Below are 18,946 nucleotides of genomic sequence, written 5' to 3' on the forward strand. Positions count from 1 at the left end.
TATTTGATTATATCATTAAAATATACATAAAGAGACTAAACTATGAGATCTTCTGCATCGATTTAACCTTCTTCTCTATGATGGCTGTTGTCTCTTCCTTCCTACAGTGTGAATTTTGCCAACTCAAGAGCTCCGCCTTATCGACAGTTAATTCGTAGTTTATTTCCAGTAAACATTTCTTCTCCATTATGGTCAGTTCCTTTCTACCCAGTCCACTAATACTAGACCAGCTTCTCATAGAGAATGTCTTATCATTGGCAAACTTGTGTGCTATTATCAAACAACTGAGAAACACCCTCTTAACACATCTAGCAAATTTAGGAATATCCCCCAGCATCGGTTCCCAATTGGAGTATATCTTATCCAGGTAAATGGCCGCCAGGAAGACGACCGTTTTGGTGGATCGAGATCTCTTACAAACTTCTTTTAAATACACTTGAATGTCCGCCACTCCTATCGTCTCAAGAGAGTATTTTTTTATAATTGAAGCTAGGAACATGGTAATCTGGTTCAATACGATGGTATTCATGTCGCTTGGCGGCAGTATGGCATCGATCTCCTCCTTCTGAAACTTGGAGAGGACTTTCTTGGGTTTAGTCTCAGAATGACTAAACTTGAAATAATTTAATACCGTGGAAAGAGAAGAATTAGCTCCCTTCACTTTTTGATTCATGATGAAGTCTGGGACACTTGAACTACGGGACACTACGAACACAAGTTATATAATGCTGCATCGAGCCTTCTCGAGGCAGCATTTATAAGCACAGCTCCAGGGAGTAAACGTGGGGAGATGAGATCTCTTATCAGATTTCCTCGTAATTTTCAGATTCTTTGAGTCATCCAAGAAACCGGTCCGGTTTTCACCGGTAGTCATCACACAATACAATACAATACAATATGCTTGTTATGTAAGTATATATCTATCTATACAGGGCCAGCAGCATACGCAATGCTGGCTGGCAGTTGAAAACTCACACAGAACATGGGCTTCGTGGGTGACACTTTACGTACCAGGTGGAAAGACAATCCATCGAGCGGAAGCACTTCCGGGGTTGACCCCAGGGAGGACAGTATCCTTCTATATACTCTTTCGTGTAGTTCGTCCATGCTCAACTCCTCGTCATTGCCGTACTTCTCAAAGCAATGGACATGAACCCATGGCATCTGAGAGATTGACTGAGATGCCATGTTCGAATATAAACCGACAAAGTTGCCCAGGAAATCAATGGCACTGTCCGGTAGATTCATTACAAAATGACTTATCTCATTTGGTATGACAATTTCTTTAATCTTAGGTTGTTCCCTTTCCCTGGTTACTGGTAATTCATTTGTCTTCACTTCATTCTTCTTATGTCTTTTCCTAGTTTGTTTAATAGTGACTTTAATTGTCCCATTCTCCTCCTTTTGAATCCATTCCTGTAGTAATTCGGGAGAACGACGAATAAACTCAGCACCATCCAAGTTGAATGGTTTCACCGTAGACTCCACTTTATTCAAAGCAATATTTTCCTTTAAATACTTGAAACTTTCAGGATTCAAATCGTTAGCCAACACCACCACATCTTTCTTCCCAGCAGGAACTGCGAAGGGTCCCACCCCAGCAAATACATCACACACAACTTGGCCCGGCTTGAAATATTGACTAACAAGACGATCATGTTCAGTATGCAATCTTGAATTCCAATAAACTTTACTAAAATCAAACTTAAAAGTACAATTCGATTCCTTTTGTTCCACAATTAAATTGTCACACTTACCTGCAATCACCTTCATGGGGAAAGTTCTGAATTGGGTGGCAATGGAACTAACTTTATCCACCACACAGTCAATCTTATTATTCTTATCTAGAATCACTTGCCCAATCAATGAATCATACGGTTTGAATTCACTACGTAAATTCAAATGAGCAATGTGTCCCGTTATAGTAAACCCAGTAGGAATCTCTTCCAAATGATCCTCTGGTAGGACAGCTTTCAAAATATCTTCAGCCTTCCAATAATTATAGTCTAATGTATAAATGTAGGGCAACACCTCCGCATGAGCATCGTCAAGGAATCGTAAAGCCTCAGGTGACAATTTTTCTTTGATTTGGGAAGGTGAGGAGATTTCATCCGTGAGGAGGACACCCTTTATAACAATACCATTATCACAAGCCAGGGTCTTCTCGCCAACAGGTGGTGCATTTAATTTGATAACGTGAGGAATACGTGGTACTCTCAAAATGTAATCCTTAAACTGCTTGGAGAAGACACTGATGTTCTTGGGCTCGGGAAACTTTACTACACAGAGTGGGATTTGCTTCGCGAAGAAAGATCTATCTAACGTCTTCATGTCTCTATTCACTGGCGGATCATACTTGGAGGACATTATGCAACGGACTGAGTTCAGGAAGGGTGTTCGAAGTATTAAGTGTAATTGTCTCAATGGCAGTACTGGCAGCATCCAAGGGACCAAATATTATAGGAAGTTGTGTTTGTTTGATACGGTTGGTTTTGGTAAGTCTTGAAACTTTTTCCATCGCGATGAGGAACAAAGCTTACTCTCAAAATTTTCAGTTCACTTGGAAAATTTTATGTGTAAAGAGATAGTGTCAACCAAAAAACTTTACATTGACTAGAATAGCATAGAATCAAGATGTCTGAAGTGATAAGTGTGGTGAAAAGACAAGGTGGGTTTCAATACTCCGTGGATGAATCCAATATACAAAGCGATGATGATGAAGATATTTACATGTCCGATGATGGAAACGCAAGAACGGGTAAGATGGATACTGGGAACAATGATACTGAATCCGGATCTCAAATTGTGACACCGGGGGAACTAGTTACTGATGATCCTATTTGGATGAGAGGTCATGGTACTTATTTTCTAGACAATATGACATATTCTTCTGTCGCGGGGACAGTCTCCAGAGTTAATAGATTATTATCTGTTATCCCATTGAAGAGTCGTTATTCACCAGAAACCGGTGACCATATAGTTGGAAGGATAGCTGAAGTTGGGAACAAAAGATGGAGAGTGGATATTGGTGGGAAGCAACATGCTGTGCTGATGTTAGGTTCAGTGAATTTACCAGGTGGGATCCTAAGAAGAAAATCTGAAAGTGATGAATTACAAATGAGAAGTTTCTTAAAGGAAGGGGATCTATTAAATGCAGAAGTCCAATCTCTTTTCCAAGATGGGAGTGCGTCATTACATACAAGATCTCTAAAATATGGTAAATTAAGGAACGGTATGTTCTGCCAAGTGCCAAGTTCGTTAATCGTTAGAGCAAAAAATCATACACATAACTTACCTGGTAATATTACGGTTGTGTTGGGTGTCAATGGATACATATGGTTACGAAAGACTTCCCAAATGGATATAACGAGAGATGCACCACCAGGTGGAAGCACAGGAGGGGGTTCATCAACATCTTCTGGACAAAATTCAACCAATGGCCCTACTGGTGCTGTTTCTCTAAATCCTTCCATTACAAGGCTGGAAGAAGAGTCATCATGGCAAATTTATTCAGATGAAAATGATCCATCTATTACAGCCAATATAAGGAAAACGATTTCACGTTATGCCAATGTCATTAAAGCACTAGCCTATTGTGAAATAGGGATTACTCAAGAGCGTATAATTTCCGCATATGAAGTTAGTATGGCCTATCCAAATGTTGGTTCATTAATAGATAGAGAAACTATGGAATCCATCGGGAATGATGTTCTAAATGGTGAAAAGATGAGAGGTAATGCAATGTGAATGGTGGAAAAGAGACAGACCTGGAGGAAGTGTATAAACTATATTGATTGATTTTTTTTATAAATTCATATATAAATATAATTTAAATAAAAGTCATTATCATCATTAACATATTTAAAAGGTAGGAGAAACAACGGTGTTCTTCAATCTCTAGTAATCTTCAATGGTTTACCGCTGGCAAAAGTTGCAGCAACAATTAATGGCCAAACAATGGTAACATCAGCATAAACTTTAACTGACTTCGCCTCGGCCTTAATCTTACCCCAAGAGACAGCTTCATCTGGTCTAGCACCAGCATCGGAACCATCAAATTCTTGACCAGTGTTAATGTAAACGGCGTAATCAGCACCATTTCTCATCAAACAGGCGTTAGCAATATGATGCTTAATCAAACCACCACCCAAAATGATCATACCAGCTCTAGTGGCTTCCATGGACATAGAATTAATCTTACGAATATCGGCAACAATATCCAATCTCAATTGTCTTGGAGAAGCCCTGAAAGTATGGAAGAATAACATATCACCGATGGAACCATCAGTAAGAGATGGACAGAAGACAGGAATATTGTTCTTGTGAGCCCAGTACAAGACAGAAGATTCATCATTAATTTCCTTACCGAAACGATTGATCATCTTAGATGGAGTCCAAATTGGTGAGTCCAGATCTTGGTTGGCTTCTAAACAAGAATCACCATGTTTCTTCACGTATTCATCTTGTTCTTCCAACATTTTATCTAAAATTGGGACAATCCATTCTTCGAATTTACAATAGTTGTCATTTGGAACTAATAAGTTACCAATACGGTTCATACCTTGTTCACGTAAATCGGCACCTTTTAATGCGAATTCACCTAAATAAGTTGGTGCCAAACATTTGATAAGATCTTCTTCGATACCACCAGCTGATGTGACAATAGCGTCGACCATCTTGTGTTGAACTAAATATCTCAAAGTTTCTCTTAAACCGGATGAGATCAAGTTAGAAGTGTACCCCATAAAGATAGTTGTCTTTTGGAATCCCTGTTCGTCGAAAGTCCCCTTCTTATCATGATCTGACAATTCATCGATATGCTTACCCCTCCAGGATCTCATGTTATCAATGATATCACAGGCTTGTCCGAGGGAGCTGGCTTGGAACCCCATGGTCTTCATGGCACCGACCAAGTCGGAGGCTCTCATGTCGGTGGCATTTTCCTTGGAATAGTCGATACCTTGCACTTTGATGAAATCATCTGGGACTGGAACTGATTCCTTTAGGACAGCATCCTGTAATATTTCTGGTAACTTCTCGTTGACGTTGGACATCTCGCTCGTTAGGGTAGTTGGAATGTTGTTGTTGCCAATCAATGAGGAACAATGCAAGCAACCAGAAAGAGATCTCCTTGAAATTGGAATTTCCAATTGAAATATTTTTTGACAGATTTTTCAAGTATTTTTCATTTCTCGAGGAGGGTTACGTAAGCCTCTAAGTAAACATTAGTAGGATCTCTCATTGACAAAAGATACTGATTAGGAGTGCTCCCTGGCAGTAGATGGATTGTAATCATGGTGCCAGGGTACAGTGGTGCTGTATTTTTGTATTTGATTTGGGATATGTTGGTGTCATGGCATTGCCTTTTCAAATACTGTTCGAAGATCCTCAATAGTACCTGAAGAGAGAACGGTCCCTGCACAATTATATCGCGATACCCTTCTGTACCTCTACAATAATCTTTGTCCCAGTGAATTCTATGTGGATTAAGAGTCAATTGACTGTATCGTATTATATCCATCTCTTTGAAGTTGAATGTACCAATTGTTTCACCCGCAGAGTCGGTGATGAGGGTGGTGGTGGTTCTTTCTTGTGGGTTTGAGTCGGTATATATTAAAGTCCTGAGCTCTTCCAAAAGAGGAATTCCTTCTTTATCATTAATTTCTCTCTTTAAGCAGACAAAATGTTCCTCGTTTATCTTTTTTATGTATTGAACGCTCTCCTTGCAGATCAATTCTTTCGGTTGCTTCAGTGAGATTGAAGGGACGTGCTGTCGTATTCTTCCTTGAACCCATAATCTTCGTTTGTATTGTAAAAATGGACTTGCTAGTAAACTGGATGGATGCTGGTAATGGAAGTACCCGTCGTGGTCGAGCTTGTTCTCAAAAGGATTACAGAAGAGTAGATGATCTCCGAAAGATAAATTGAGGTTTAGTGTGCTTGGTAATTGTGTTCCTAACAATGCATTAAACCTAGCCGTTTGTAAGGGATTCAGTACATCCCTTATAATAGCGATACTTGAAACCATTGACTACAGGACTTCGGTTTGTTGTGTGACATTGGCATCACATCGCTTTCTTGTATTTAACATTAACCGTTAACGTATTTTTCTTGCGTTTCCTCAGTATTATACTAATAAGTATAAATACGCTTGTGCTACTACATTTTATATATATATTTGAAAGTATGCTTTCTATTTATTATGCATTAACTGGTGGTGCTGGTGACACTGATTTTGGCCGATTGATCATTTCATACAGATATTCATAATGCTTTATAGCTGCTGTGATGGATTGCAATACGGGGCTCAAGTACGCCGTACATGTATCAGCCATTTCTTGGCCATCCCCATTCTTGACGTCGTTGAACAATTCTTCCAGTTTCTCCTTACAGTCTTTCAAATGAGTGTATAGTTTCTTAACTTTGGAGGCCTGCTTATATTCACCACTCTGAAAATGAAGATAGAAATGCTTTAAGAATTCACAACATGTACTATGAAGAATCCTACAACTTTCTAACAGATCAGTTGGTAACTCCGATTTAGCCTCTGATTCATCTGTCTTGTTGCCAACGAATGTTCCCAGAATAGAGTCCATGTTGTTGTGTTTAGCTTGCTTAGCATTAATCTTCACCGCCTGTATAACTTTTTGATTGATTTCGTTGTTGATATCACCTTCGGGGACTACCTTTCGAAGGTCTAATTTCTCTATCAATGTGTGTAATGTATTAGTAATATGAGTCTTGACCAATTCTGTATCTATAACATTGGTGGCTTTCTCACTGCTATCACTAGTAGCTGATGAATTCGGCGTTGGCGAACTTTCTTCATGTTGTCTATTCTTTAAATGCACCATTGCATATTCTGCCTGATATCTTTCATCTAAATCATTAATCTTTAAACCATCCCTTTCCTCTTCATCAGGATCTTCTTGTTGTAAGTTTGATCTGGAATATTCATTTTCTAGTGCCATAATCATCTTCTCACTAAGTCTGTTCATCCCCTTTAAGATATCAACAGTCCCATCACTGTTCCCATTAATATCAACACCTGGTTGCATGGTAAAATCAGGTTTATTACCGAATTTTACAGGGTCATCCTGGGTATTCCCATCAATATCAATAAACTTAGTCACGGGATGAGTCAAGGCAATGTCATCTTTCCTATCATATTCCTGATCCAAAGTCAAATACCTATCAATAATAACATCACCTCTATCATTTTGCATGATTTTTTCACCTCTCAACTTTCTAAACAACTTTGATGAGAAAAATCTAGCCCAAAATTCAGGTTCTTTAAAATTCTTCGGGACATTATCATCATAGGCCTTTTTCACAATGGGATAATTACCAAAGATACTATATATTTTCTCTCTAGATAGATTCACATTCACTTTATTCTCCGACGATGCCACTGGTTTAATCGTGGATAACACATTATATGGTCCCACTTTTTGCGAAGTGGACAAAGCAAAGGCTCTCAGGAGAGGAATTCTTGTGGACCAAAATTCATCAGGTGGTAGACCGGAATGAATAACAGTTTCCTGGAAAGTCTTCATCAAATTCTTATTCCCCTTCAATAACGATTGTTGCAATTTCAAGTTGGTCAACAGTTTCTCCTTAGATAAAGAATCATCCAACTTGGCAGTGTTGATCAATGGGACGGCCATGGGTGTGGCAGATGACGATGTCACGCCATCATTTGCGCTCTCTGCACTTCCTCCAGCTTCCTTTCTTCGCTTCTCCTCATATAGCTCATCATCTTTATATCTGGATATGATTTGTTGTAGAGTAATCTTAATGTTATCCATGACCGCCCTATTATTAAATGAAAACATGTGTGTTTGAGGTTTCGCCACAACTTCATTTCCCTCAGCATCCTTCATTTTCTTATTCTCATCCACTTTGGACATCAATCTCAACATCATCTTCTCTGAACTGGCTGGTGTCGCTTGTAATTTATCTATTGTGTCCAGCAGAATCATATGCGTCTTATCCCCATCTGTTGACCTCCATATTAGTTCAGTTGGATTGGCGTCCTCGTTGATTGTTATAATACCAGAGACCTTCTTAAAGATGGCAGCACCTGAATGGGACATCGTTTACTCACTCACTCACTGAAGTATTATCTTGTCTTGTCTTGCTTTCTTGTCTTAGGCATAAGTTCCAAATATTTTCCATGCCTCTTTTCTGCCAAAACGAAAACATTGAAAAGTTGACATCTTGATGGTGATCGTACAGTTAACCAAAGAGACCAAAGAGACCAAGCCCGTACCATAGATCAACATGTTTGCAGCCACTGGACTCAGAACAACAGTGAGACAGTCTCCGCTTCTCTTCTACAGTATGTTCACCCTTCTCGCCCTAGCGCTCCTCATCCCAATACTAATACCCTCTTTAGAATACAACTTCAATCGTACCTGCACCCAATGGTACCCCCTTACCAAGAGAAGCTTCACCTCTGCAAGCGGTACCAATGGTAATGGCCATTACAATTACAGCACTAATCAATCGTCATCGTATTCCACGTCCGCCTCACCATTCAGCTATAAAACCGCCGTGGCCTACCAGCCAAAGGATAGAGATGATCAGATATATAGGAACTTGAAGGATTCCCTTGCATCACCTACGGGGGAAGACAACTATTTTATTACTTCGTTGGATAACAATGATGAAATATTCGCTGCTGTCGCTGATGGTGTCGGTGGATGGGCGGAAAGAAACTATGACTCAAGTGCCATATCGAGAGAATTGTGTAAGGCAATGGGTCAATTAACCTCCTCATCCTCAATCAATAAAGTTACTACCCCAAAACAAGTGCTAGAGGTATCGTTTCAAAAAATTAAGGATGATAAGATTGTTCAAGTCGGTGGGACTACAGCCATTGTGGCTCACTTCCAGAAGGATGGTGTTTTGAAGGTGGCCAACTTGGGTGATTCGTGGTGTGGCGTATTTAGAAATGAAACTTTGGTCTTTCAAACGAAATTACAAACCGTTGGGTTCAATGCACCATATCAATTATCAATTATCCCTGACAGTTTGCTTAAAGAAGCAGCATTGAAAGGTTCATCGTATATTCAAAACGTGCCTTCCGATGCAGATGAGTATACTTTCCAATTGCAAAAGAATGATATTGTTATGATGGCCACAGATGGTGTCACTGATAATATTATCACAGATGATATTTCACTGTTTTTGAAAGATGAAAGTGCACAAATTCAAAAGAACTTACAAAATGTTACTGAAAAATTTGTAAAGAAAGTAGTGGCTCTCAGTAAAGATCCAAACTACCCAAGTCTTTTCTCGCAAGAATTATCTAAATTGACAGGAAAACCATATAGAGGTGGTAAAGAAGATGATATTACCGTAGTTGTCGTGAAAGTTGAATAGTGAATAATACATTGCTCACTTGAATATAAAATCACTACATAAAAAGCTATACCAAATAAAATATTCCTCCTTGTATATATTATCAACGGTCCACCACGTCTATCGTACTATTGAAAATAACTTTTCTTTACTCTGTCTTCTTGCAAGCACTTTAATCAAAAGATCGTTGTAAAACAATCTTTTTGATCTTCTCACGTTCATTCTTTAGTTTTTCCTCCTCCTCCAACACATTTGAAACAAATTTTACATTAGATGGTAATTCTAATACTCTTGATTGTGTTTTCTTCCCAGCTTTCGTTAAAAATGTAAACGCAACTTTATTTGGCTTTCCTGAAGAAGTAGATTCAGTAGACATCCTCGAATCAACCGAGCTAGAACTTACAGTCTTCTCAAGTGGAGCCTTTGGAATGTTCCCAATCATCGGGATTTTACCTGTACTCACCTTCTCAGATTTCCTGGCCTCTAAAGATTCTTGCATGATCTGCTGGAATTGTCTTTCCAATTCATCCTGAACTTTCACTTCTTCATTCCCTTGTAACTTCTTCTCGAATTCATCATACATCCTTCTTCTTTCTCTATCTCTATCAGCATCAATATCTATAAAATCATCATTCTCTTCATCAGTATCAACTCGACTGTCACTTTCGTTTTCACTATCAGATTCTTCCTCATCAGAGTCATCTTCACCACTTTCACTGGATGATTGCTCACTGTTGGAATCTTCAAATGAATTTTCCTCTTCCGAGTCCTCGTCTACAAGTTGAGTACCATCATCATTCTCATCATCATCATCATCATCATCATCTTCAATATTATCAGTAGTGGGCAACAAACGTTCTGCCATTGCAGATTCGCCCACTTTTTTAGTTGTGTCCAAATTTTTATTAATAATAGGTTTGCCATTAGCTTTAACCAATTTTTCCAATTTCATTGCACTTTCATATAGATCAGCGGATCTTTCAAAACCCGACTTACTCTTGAGTCTCTCAAAAGTGTCAACAACTTTGAATTGTGTCTCCTTTGGTAACGGTTGATCCTTGGTAAAGATGTAATAGTCGAAAAATGCCAACAAGAAATTTAAATTCTTGTTTAATGTCGCTGGGAATCTTCTTACATTCAATAGAATTGTCGTTATCAATTGAATTCTGAAGTAATTATCAGGCAGATCCATTTCATTCAAATTGAAGGGGTTTGGTTGATTATTTGGATGTCCAAATTTAAGAATCTGAAATATTTTCTCCAAAAGAACATCGGATTTAATCATTTCCATATTATAAATTTCAACGAGATATCTCACTTGAGCAATTCTATGTCTATTCTCACTATATTCATTGATCTCTAATCCTCTTTCAATATCTTCTAAAACTTGGTCTATGCATTTGATAATGAAATTTCTGTGGTACATGTATAACCCATTGAGAATCTTCACTAATGTGGGAACATTCTGATAATTAATCTTCCATGGCTTGGTAAACAAGGAAAGTAGCGTTTTATAAACAGCAGGATCATCCCAATGCGCCTTTCTTAACAGTTTGATGGTGTGCTTACTGTCAATGTTGGATAGTTCACTTCTGATTAAGATACGATAAAATTGTTGCTCCGGTGTGTACTGTTTCTTCTTAAGGTTTAAGGACTTGACAGATGGTGGATAGAGCAGGGTTATTATATTTTCCAAGGCATTTTTAGTATTTATATTCAGTTGTCTATCCTTCGTTTTGTCTCTAATTAATTGTACCATTTTCTCCATTTGTGGTTTGGTTTCTGGGTTGTTAATCAAAAATTTACCAGAATATTCCAAAAACACAGTCAAAATCTCAATATTATTTGGAACTTGCATGTTCATAATCAATGACCTGATCTTGTGAAAAACCATAAATAATGGAATCAACATAAACTTCATCATTTCACTGTAGAACATTATATTTTTCAAATTTAACCTATTTGAATGTAATTGACTTCTAAACCCATTATCCAGGTATTGGACAAACTCGTCAGTAATTTCTGGCATATACTTATGATTAGTGGCAAGGAAACGAGCATATATGTTCAACTTGCTCCATTCTTTTGTTTCAATGAAAAACTTCAATAATCTATTACGGGTGGCTTTATTGTCAATACCACTAGACCAATAAGTTAAGCAAAGCTTATCAATATCCGCTTTAGAATTTGCTGTCTCCATTTCTGTAAAGAAAGAATTGATTTGATCCGTCGATGCATTGACTGATTCAATATTAGCCGTTTCTACTACTTCTTGAATATCTGGCAAATTCTCATAAAATCTCTTCGTTTCATCATTTTCCCATAATCTCTCGCTCGGTGGGGGCAATTGATTCGTAATCATAGAACCAGAAGTCTCCTCTGTCCCAGTATCTTGTTCTACACCTAAATCAGGTAAAGGAAGCTTGAAATATTCTGCAAACACCTTTGTAGCTGCATCAAATCTTTCGAAGATTGGTTCCAATATATCCCTTTCATCAATATATTCATCTCTAACTTTTCCGGTACGTATCTGACATTTCTGATGTTCTTTACTCAGTTTTTTCATTCTTTTATTTATATCAACTACTTTGGAAAAGACTGCATCACTGAATACCTTGAAAAGGGTTTTTAAAGAATCCTTTAATGATTCATCATATATGCATTCATCTAATGCTTTGTCTTCAGTATCAAAAAGAAATGGGTATCTTTTGACAAATGATGTAGCCAACGTAGTAGTGTAACCTAGTTTGAACCTGTAATTTAAAATCTCCTTTAATACACTAAAGATTATGGGTTCCCTTCTATGAATTTTTTTCTGGAGATAAAATGGCAATGCTTCTTTTGACTCAATATGTTCCAGCGACGTGAAGACACCGACTAGATAAAGTTCTGTTAAAACATACAATTTCCCTTTTAATCTATTTATCCTTAACAGTTCTTCTTTCTCCGTTTCCTTCTCCTTTTCAGGATTTGCAAAGTTATTCAAGAACAATTGGAACAATTGCGGTGTAAACCTCTCGTTAAATCGTTGATGTAGTGCGCATACTACTTCCACGGCAGCAACGACTTCATCATTTTTGTTTGAGACATTTGTTAAAGCTTCGTTAACTGTTGCAATAACTTCTGACATGTACTTTTCCAATGAAAGTTCGGATAGATCTTTCAACAACGATGCGGTAGATTCCTTGAGAAAACCTTTCTTTAACTTCCTAATAAAACCTGTATTTCTCTTAATACTGGAGTCTAGTTTCTGGCTTTTTAATGGGAACACTTCTTCGCCAGCCCATGCTCTTGTATTCAGCGTATGTAATTGTATTCTTCTTTCATTCTAGGTCAATTGTGTGTATAGACGTTAGTAAGGGCACTTCAATCCGTAGGTAGCTTTATTGAAAATACGTACTTCCATCTTTGAGGCAGATCGATCGATCACTTGAGGATCTTCAACTATCGAAACATGTGTAATCGTCTCTTCAATCGCAATTCACTTCATCGACTTTTCTAAATCTCGTTTCAGGGTAAATATGGGCTCTGAAATAAGAAGAACAAGATGGGAAGCACTAGTTCGAAGAAACAACTAAAAAAGAGCAGTCTTGACAATTGCCGTCTGTACTAACTTTCTATTAGACGTGAGGATATTTTGTTGCCTTTGCTCTTTTGGACTCCTAGTATTTTAGAAGGAGAAGAAGTGCCGTACAAAGACAAAATAATACGGAATGTTAAGCTCACTACTCAACTTCACTGTCCTGGCACTAACCGGGACCCTGATGTATCGATGGTCGTATAATGTACTATGGTTTAAATTGGGCCACTTGTTTGATAACATATCACCGCCTTCTAAGAAGGACGAACTATCATTATCTAACAGCTGGAGATCAGAAATAAATGATAACAGTACCACATTTTTTGAAAAATTCTACACTGAATACTCACTTCCTTCTCATACCATTGTTAACTATATCAGAATCTTCTTTTCCATTGCATTAACCTGCTATACCATAACTATTGAAATTATTCTATGGCAAATTAAATCTGCAACCGTTAATAAATCAGCCGATTTTATAACTAATTGGATCTGGCCTTTGATCTCTATTTCGCTCTCATTGATATTGCTACTTTTCCAACCATTTCTCATTTTGCTTTCCCTCCTGAATAAATTCTTTAATGATAGATTCAATATTGACCGTTTAGTGATACCTACGAGCGCACTGATGCTAGTATTCATCTCTATTTTAAATTTGATTAAATTTGGACCATTCCAATACACTCACAATATCTTAACAAGGTTGTCCATAGCAGGAGTGACATTAATGGCGACATTATCTGGAATTGCGACGGTATCTACATCCTACTATACATTCTTATATGTTTGGAACAAATACAGAAAAAGCAAGAGAAGTATTTCCAGGATGCACTTATCTGGTGATGATAGAATAAACCAAAGATTTGTCGTCTGGGCTTCCCACACTGAAATTAAAGAAAAGTTAGAGTCATATTTGTACAACATTAACCAGGACCTTAATGCTTTAGAAAAAGTTAAGAGTGAGCCACATATGAAAAATAACATGGAGATGGAGAGATTGATGGAAAGAATTGGGTACCATCAGCTAGAAGTTGGTAAATTAGAAACGCTTCTGAAAAAGCCTTCCAACCTAAGGACTTTAAGAAAGGTTTTTGATGTCGGGTTTTTAATTTATTGTGTATATAAAATTGTTAACACTTTCACAGTTAGGATACCGTCTATCATAATTGCCTCACTGCAACCTCCAATGGAACCTGAATTCGACCTTTTTGATAAGAAGAGAATTTCTGATCCTCTAGCTGTAACTTTAGCCAATATTCTGGATTTTTTCCTATTCCGTTTTAATTATCAACATGACTTAGATTCCCTTGTTAAACAAATATCACTGCTATTATCCACTTCACTATTTGTATGTTCCATTTCCACTGTAAATACAACAATTTCATATTTATTGGAAATTCTGCCGATAAGGTTTCAAGTCTTAGCAATGTTTGCTATGAAGAATAACGACGATATAGATAATCTACCCACGTTTAGAAGAAATTCAAAGAATGCTATGGAAAAAACACCATCAATAATTAAAAATTTAATTGTCTCTGAACTAACAGGTATATATGTAATCGCAACTGTCTTGATGATAAGGTCGAATCTACCGTTTGAAGTATCAAAAAAGATGAAGGATCTTTTGGGAGAGAAATTCACTGTCCCTAACATAATTATTGATTATTGGTTTGATGAAGTTTTTGCTGTTTCATGCATCCTCACATCAATATTTATAATATTTGCAGAAAGACGATTTTCAAGTACAAATAAAGCAAAGTAGTATAAATTATTCCTCTTATTCATAGAATAAATTCTAATTAATCTTAATGAATATAATTATTATTAACCTTTCTACATAGCTCAAAACATTCGTATAGATCCTTTTAAATTGGTCAACAATATAAAGGTAAATGTTATGTATAATTTATATGGGTATTAGCTTAATGAAGTTCAATTGTCAAAAAACTCATGCAACATTCTGTCGTCTACTAAATGCTCTCCAACGAACAGATACAACTCTATTAACAGTCTTGGGAATCGTCTACTAAAAAATGCGTAGAACCCGTCAGGGATAGGGCCCATTCTCTCTACTAGCTCCTCTGGCATCTCCATAAAATGATGATATTTATTTCTTAAGACCCTTAGTAGGTCTAGTAATCTATCACCGTGGTATTTTCTATACTTTCCAAGATCTTCCATGAATGCTTTATCGAAATTGACTGTCCAATCACCTGTGGTTATGACCAGATCTGCGTGCTCCTGCAACTCCAGTAATAATTGACTTGGTGGTTCTCTTCTCTCTATTTCAAGTCGGTCACTGACCTTTAGTAGAAATTCCAATTTCTTGGATGCTGGCCAGAATAGAGGGTGCCTTAAAATAGCAAAAGCAGTGAGTCTATCTCTTGGATTATTTGCAATCATTTGCTTAATCAAATCTGACGCTTCATTAACCATTGATCTATCCGTTAAGGACTTCTTTAAGCCATCTAGTTTATATCTACCTTTGATGATATTCCCTTCGCGCATGTAACGGTCACCAAATGGGTGACTACTAGATAAGACATAGTAAAAAACACAGCCCATAGAAAATATGTCAATGGCACGAGTGAGTCTTTGTTTTGTGAATGGGTCATAGAACGAATCTGATGATAGAACACTGTTATTGTGATTATGTTTTCCATTTTGATGACTAGCATGTACTGGTTGAAACTCTGCCTCTTCATTCAATGTTTGTAGTATCTGAGGAGCCGTTTCATCTAGCAGCTCTGGAGCTCTCCATCCACTTGTGCCCGCTGGATTGTTTAAATTTGTTCTAAACGAGGATTGATCAGCATCCAGCTTCTTACAGAGACCGAAATCCGATATCATAATTCTTACGCTCTGGTGTTCTGTTTGACGACCTAGACCAACTTTATTTGAAAAAGCAACCAGTATATTTTGGGGCTTAATATCTCTATGAATAATCTTCAAAGAATGAAGATGGGCGACCCCTGATGCTATTTGGTGTAATATATCTATTGGATCCAATTCTTGTTGTAGGTACCGAAGTTCATCGGACGGGTTTTTCATTTCTATGACGTCTTGCAATGTGGCATTACAAAGTTCTAATGCAATATAAAGAAACTTTTCTGTGGTTTCTGAGCAGTAATAACGAATAACATTCTTATGATCATCACTCTCTGTTAATAATTTGATTTCACGTGAAGCCACGTCACAGAAATCGATTAGCATTCTTTTTACAGCAACTGGTCTATTTTGAAAAGTTCCCTGGAATACAACAGTACCTGACGAACCGTACCCTAGAATCTTATCTGACACAGTCAAATTTTTTAAGTCTTTTTCAAATTCCAATGCTTCGAGTTTTTGTTCAGGACTCTTTTTCTTATTTTTCTTCCCACCTCTTGAACCTCTCTTTCTCTTCTTCTTTTCAGCTGCTTCACCAGATCCATCATTTGTATCTTGCTCGTCTCCTGAGTTTTCTCTTCCATTACCTAGGTTAGAGTGTATATTTACAGCAGAGGTTGTGGCATCCAGATCGACCTTAGAGGGATTCAGTTTTTCAGCAATTTTCACTTCTGGTATTTCATCTTCTTTAAAGGGTGTCTCAGGAGTCGGCAGAATCCCTATCTTTTCTAGTAAAACATGAAGCGGAGGTGCAACATTTAATTTTTGAAGAATAATCAATAGAAACAAAGAAGATAATAAGATTAGCCCGCTTTCCACTATTCGATAAATAAATTTTCCAATAACCATAAATGGGGAGAAATCATATTGATTCATTATTTCTCTGGTAATTTCGGCTTGAACCTTTAATCTGTAAGCTTCCAATTCAGCTGGTGAGAGATACCTATCCAGTGAAGTTGGCGATTGATCGTCTCTTGGAATCTCAATTCTTTCAGAAAATGGATCCAATCCTAACGCCTGGTCATAAGCTGATGATGGGGAAAAATCTCCTGGGCTAACAGACCTTTCCACCAATTGTCTATACTTGGTGTTTACTAATGTATGTACCCCCACAATAGCTGTCTTGAATAGATTTTTGTCCTCAAAGATAGACGATACTCTCCATCTAGAGCTACTAGAATATTTGGACATAGGTGCTCCTTTCACTAAAGAAGGGAAGTTTTCGCTAGATAATGCAAACCATGAATGGTTAGCTGATTGATCCAAATACACTTTCTCGGATAACTCCGTCTTCTTGTCATCATAGCCACTAAATGGATGTCTTACTAAGACGTTCTCTCCAATATTCTCATCGTTAAACACATCGAATAAACCAACAACTATGCCAGGATAATTTGGTGAAATCCATCTTGCAATTTTTAAGGTTGCATCTACTGCTAATAGGGATTTATCTCTAAATGGTGCAATATATATACCATCCCTAGAAACACTATTTTCTTGAGCCAAATGAGCATCTAGTGTATTTGGTTGCCATGATGCATATGTTACGTTATATGTAGTACCGTCCTTGGAATGTATTCCTAATTGATAGATTGTCTTACCAATAACAATTACATTATCGCAATCTTCAGTATCAGTGTTTTTTGTCCCGTCTTCCTTAAAACATTGTAAATTATCCTTCCTATAATTCTTATTTTCAGTGTCAGGGCCGAAAACTGAAATGATTTCTCCCTTTTTTGCATCAATTGTATACATTACCGTTTTCCTTGAACCTGTATAAATCTTTTCATCTTCAATCACAGTGCCTAGATCATCAACTATGACATCAGTTTTCAGGTGCATCGGCGAAGTGGCGATTAATTGACGCATAGTTACGGGAATCTTTTGTAACCCTTGATGTATATTAAAAAAGTAGACATTCCCATCTCCGAATGGTTCAACTATTAGTGTCTCATTTATTTGAGGATTTGTTGGTTCCTCCACATGAATTAAAGGTTGAAATTGGTCTGAATCAATGGACCAAAATACGTGACCATCTGTCCTACTTAAAGCATGTAGTCCACCTTCAATATCAGGTGCAATCAGGAGATTAGACAAAGAAAGGTCATCCAACGTTCTTGATTTTACATAAGGTACCTTCATAGAATTGCCTATATGTTTATGGTTTTGAGACACAAGCTCTTTAGAAACTTGTAAACCATGGATGGTCGGTTCAAATAAGTTTTCAATCGCAGAACTGAGTCTTGCTGCGGAAGACTTTTTCTGCAAATTACTTGAAGTATTTTTAGTCGTGGCGGTCGTTCCCATATTTCTTTTTATTTTATCTCTCTTTGCATTATTTTTTATTCTGTAAGCATAGGTACCTGTCTCTTCTTGTTTTGATTTCGAACTTGTACTTTTAACATCTCGAGATTGCGTATTTGATGACTTACCATTATTTAACTTGGATTTTGTGGATATGGTGACATCCCAAGGCTCATTTGCCTTTCTTTCTTCTTCTTCTAGTCTGTTTTTAAAGAAATCTTCACCTACAGTCCTTATGACGGTTGTATGATGGAATTTATAGTTCCCAGGAATCAAGCTACTCAATATGCTGGTACCCATTCTATAACGAACTGTGAATGAAACAGTTTCTCCACCTAACGTAATTTGGTCTATCGGGGTGTAGTTTTCTGGTACTTCATCCTCTTCTTCAAATTCAGGTACCACTGTGGTTGTTACTGTGACATAACTTGTACTTAACGTTCGTGTGTTTGTAATAGAGGTTGGCGATGATGTCTTATTGGTCGATACTGCATGATCTTTCCAGAGACCTACTTTCCATGCCAGACTACTCTGTATAAGATTCCATAGAATAAAAACCTGAAATAGAATAGTTTTATTCAGAGGTTTCATTTAATATGATTTGAGGAGGGATAAGGTTAAGTGTGTAACAGTTTCGGTTATGAAATGATGATGTAAATTGATTTCTGTTGTTTATTGATATTCAGTGTTAATAGTAAATGCTATTCCAAAATCGAGACCTCCTTATTTTAGAGCAAAATCTTTTATTATTGTTGTTATGATATGTTGAAAAGTATCGATGTATCAAACCGAAACGAGCTAAAATAGAGG

The 18,946-nt window shown here is 37.3% G+C and overlaps 10 protein-coding genes across 10 annotated transcripts; 3 read left to right on the forward strand and 7 right to left on the reverse strand.

The window, feature by feature from the left end:
- Positions 1-40: 40 nt before the first annotated feature.
- Positions 41-673, reverse strand: PCL5 (Pcl5p; the record flags this gene model as incomplete). Its single annotated transcript, XM_003677775.1, has 1 exon — positions 41-673. The coding sequence occupies one exon, from the start codon at positions 671-673 to the stop codon at positions 41-43; it is 633 nt and encodes a 210-aa protein (XP_003677823.1).
- Positions 674-924: 251 nt separating this feature from the next.
- Positions 925-2,442, reverse strand: TRM5 (tRNA (guanine) methyltransferase; the record flags this gene model as incomplete). The annotated part of the gene is made up of 1 exon (XM_003677776.1): positions 925-2,442. One exon carries the CDS (start codon positions 2,440-2,442, stop codon positions 925-927), a length of 1,518 nt encoding a protein of 505 aa, XP_003677824.1.
- A 192-nt stretch (positions 2,443-2,634) lies between these two features.
- Positions 2,635-3,747, forward strand: RRP4 (exosome non-catalytic core subunit RRP4; the record flags this gene model as incomplete). Its single annotated transcript, XM_003677777.1, has 1 exon — positions 2,635-3,747. One exon carries the CDS (start codon positions 2,635-2,637, stop codon positions 3,745-3,747), a length of 1,113 nt encoding a protein of 370 aa, XP_003677825.1.
- A 143-nt stretch (positions 3,748-3,890) lies between these two features.
- On the reverse strand, positions 3,891-5,054 carry DYS1 (deoxyhypusine synthase; the record flags this gene model as incomplete). The annotated part of the gene is made up of 1 exon (XM_003677778.1): positions 3,891-5,054. The coding sequence occupies one exon, from the start codon at positions 5,052-5,054 to the stop codon at positions 3,891-3,893; it is 1,164 nt and encodes a 387-aa protein (XP_003677826.1).
- A 131-nt stretch (positions 5,055-5,185) lies between these two features.
- On the reverse strand, positions 5,186-6,028 carry HTD2 (hydroxyacyl-thioester dehydratase HTD2; the record flags this gene model as incomplete). The annotated part of the gene is made up of 1 exon (XM_003677779.1): positions 5,186-6,028. The coding sequence occupies one exon, from the start codon at positions 6,026-6,028 to the stop codon at positions 5,186-5,188; it is 843 nt and encodes a 280-aa protein (XP_003677827.1).
- A 172-nt stretch (positions 6,029-6,200) lies between these two features.
- TFB1 (TFIIH/NER complex subunit TFB1) lies at positions 6,201-8,096 on the reverse strand (the record flags this gene model as incomplete). The annotated part of the gene is made up of 1 exon (XM_003677780.1): positions 6,201-8,096. One exon carries the CDS (start codon positions 8,094-8,096, stop codon positions 6,201-6,203), a length of 1,896 nt encoding a protein of 631 aa, XP_003677828.1.
- Positions 8,097-8,283: 187 nt separating this feature from the next.
- On the forward strand, positions 8,284-9,387 carry PTC7 (type 2C protein phosphatase PTC7; the record flags this gene model as incomplete). Its single annotated transcript, XM_003677781.1, has 1 exon — positions 8,284-9,387. One exon carries the CDS (start codon positions 8,284-8,286, stop codon positions 9,385-9,387), a length of 1,104 nt encoding a protein of 367 aa, XP_003677829.1.
- A 151-nt stretch (positions 9,388-9,538) lies between these two features.
- NMD2 (Nmd2p) lies at positions 9,539-12,772 on the reverse strand (the record flags this gene model as incomplete). Its single annotated transcript, XM_003677782.1, has 2 exons — positions 9,539-12,694; positions 12,767-12,772. The coding sequence occupies 2 exons, from the start codon at positions 12,770-12,772 to the stop codon at positions 9,539-9,541; spliced, it is 3,162 nt and encodes a 1,053-aa protein (XP_003677830.1).
- Positions 12,773-13,079: 307 nt separating this feature from the next.
- On the forward strand, positions 13,080-14,708 carry NCAS0H01730 (uncharacterized protein; the record flags this gene model as incomplete). The annotated part of the gene is made up of 1 exon (XM_003677783.1): positions 13,080-14,708. One exon carries the CDS (start codon positions 13,080-13,082, stop codon positions 14,706-14,708), a length of 1,629 nt encoding a protein of 542 aa, XP_003677831.1.
- Positions 14,709-14,878: 170 nt separating this feature from the next.
- IRE1 (bifunctional endoribonuclease/protein kinase IRE1) lies at positions 14,879-18,727 on the reverse strand (the record flags this gene model as incomplete). Its single annotated transcript, XM_003677784.1, has 1 exon — positions 14,879-18,727. One exon carries the CDS (start codon positions 18,725-18,727, stop codon positions 14,879-14,881), a length of 3,849 nt encoding a protein of 1,282 aa, XP_003677832.1.
- Between the last annotated feature and the right edge of the window lie 219 nt (positions 18,728-18,946).

This window comes from Naumovozyma castellii, chromosome 8 (genome assembly GCF_000237345.1).
Source record: "Naumovozyma castellii chromosome 8, complete genome".
In the NCBI taxonomy this organism is placed as follows: domain Eukaryota; kingdom Fungi; phylum Ascomycota; class Saccharomycetes; order Saccharomycetales; family Saccharomycetaceae; genus Naumovozyma; species Naumovozyma castellii.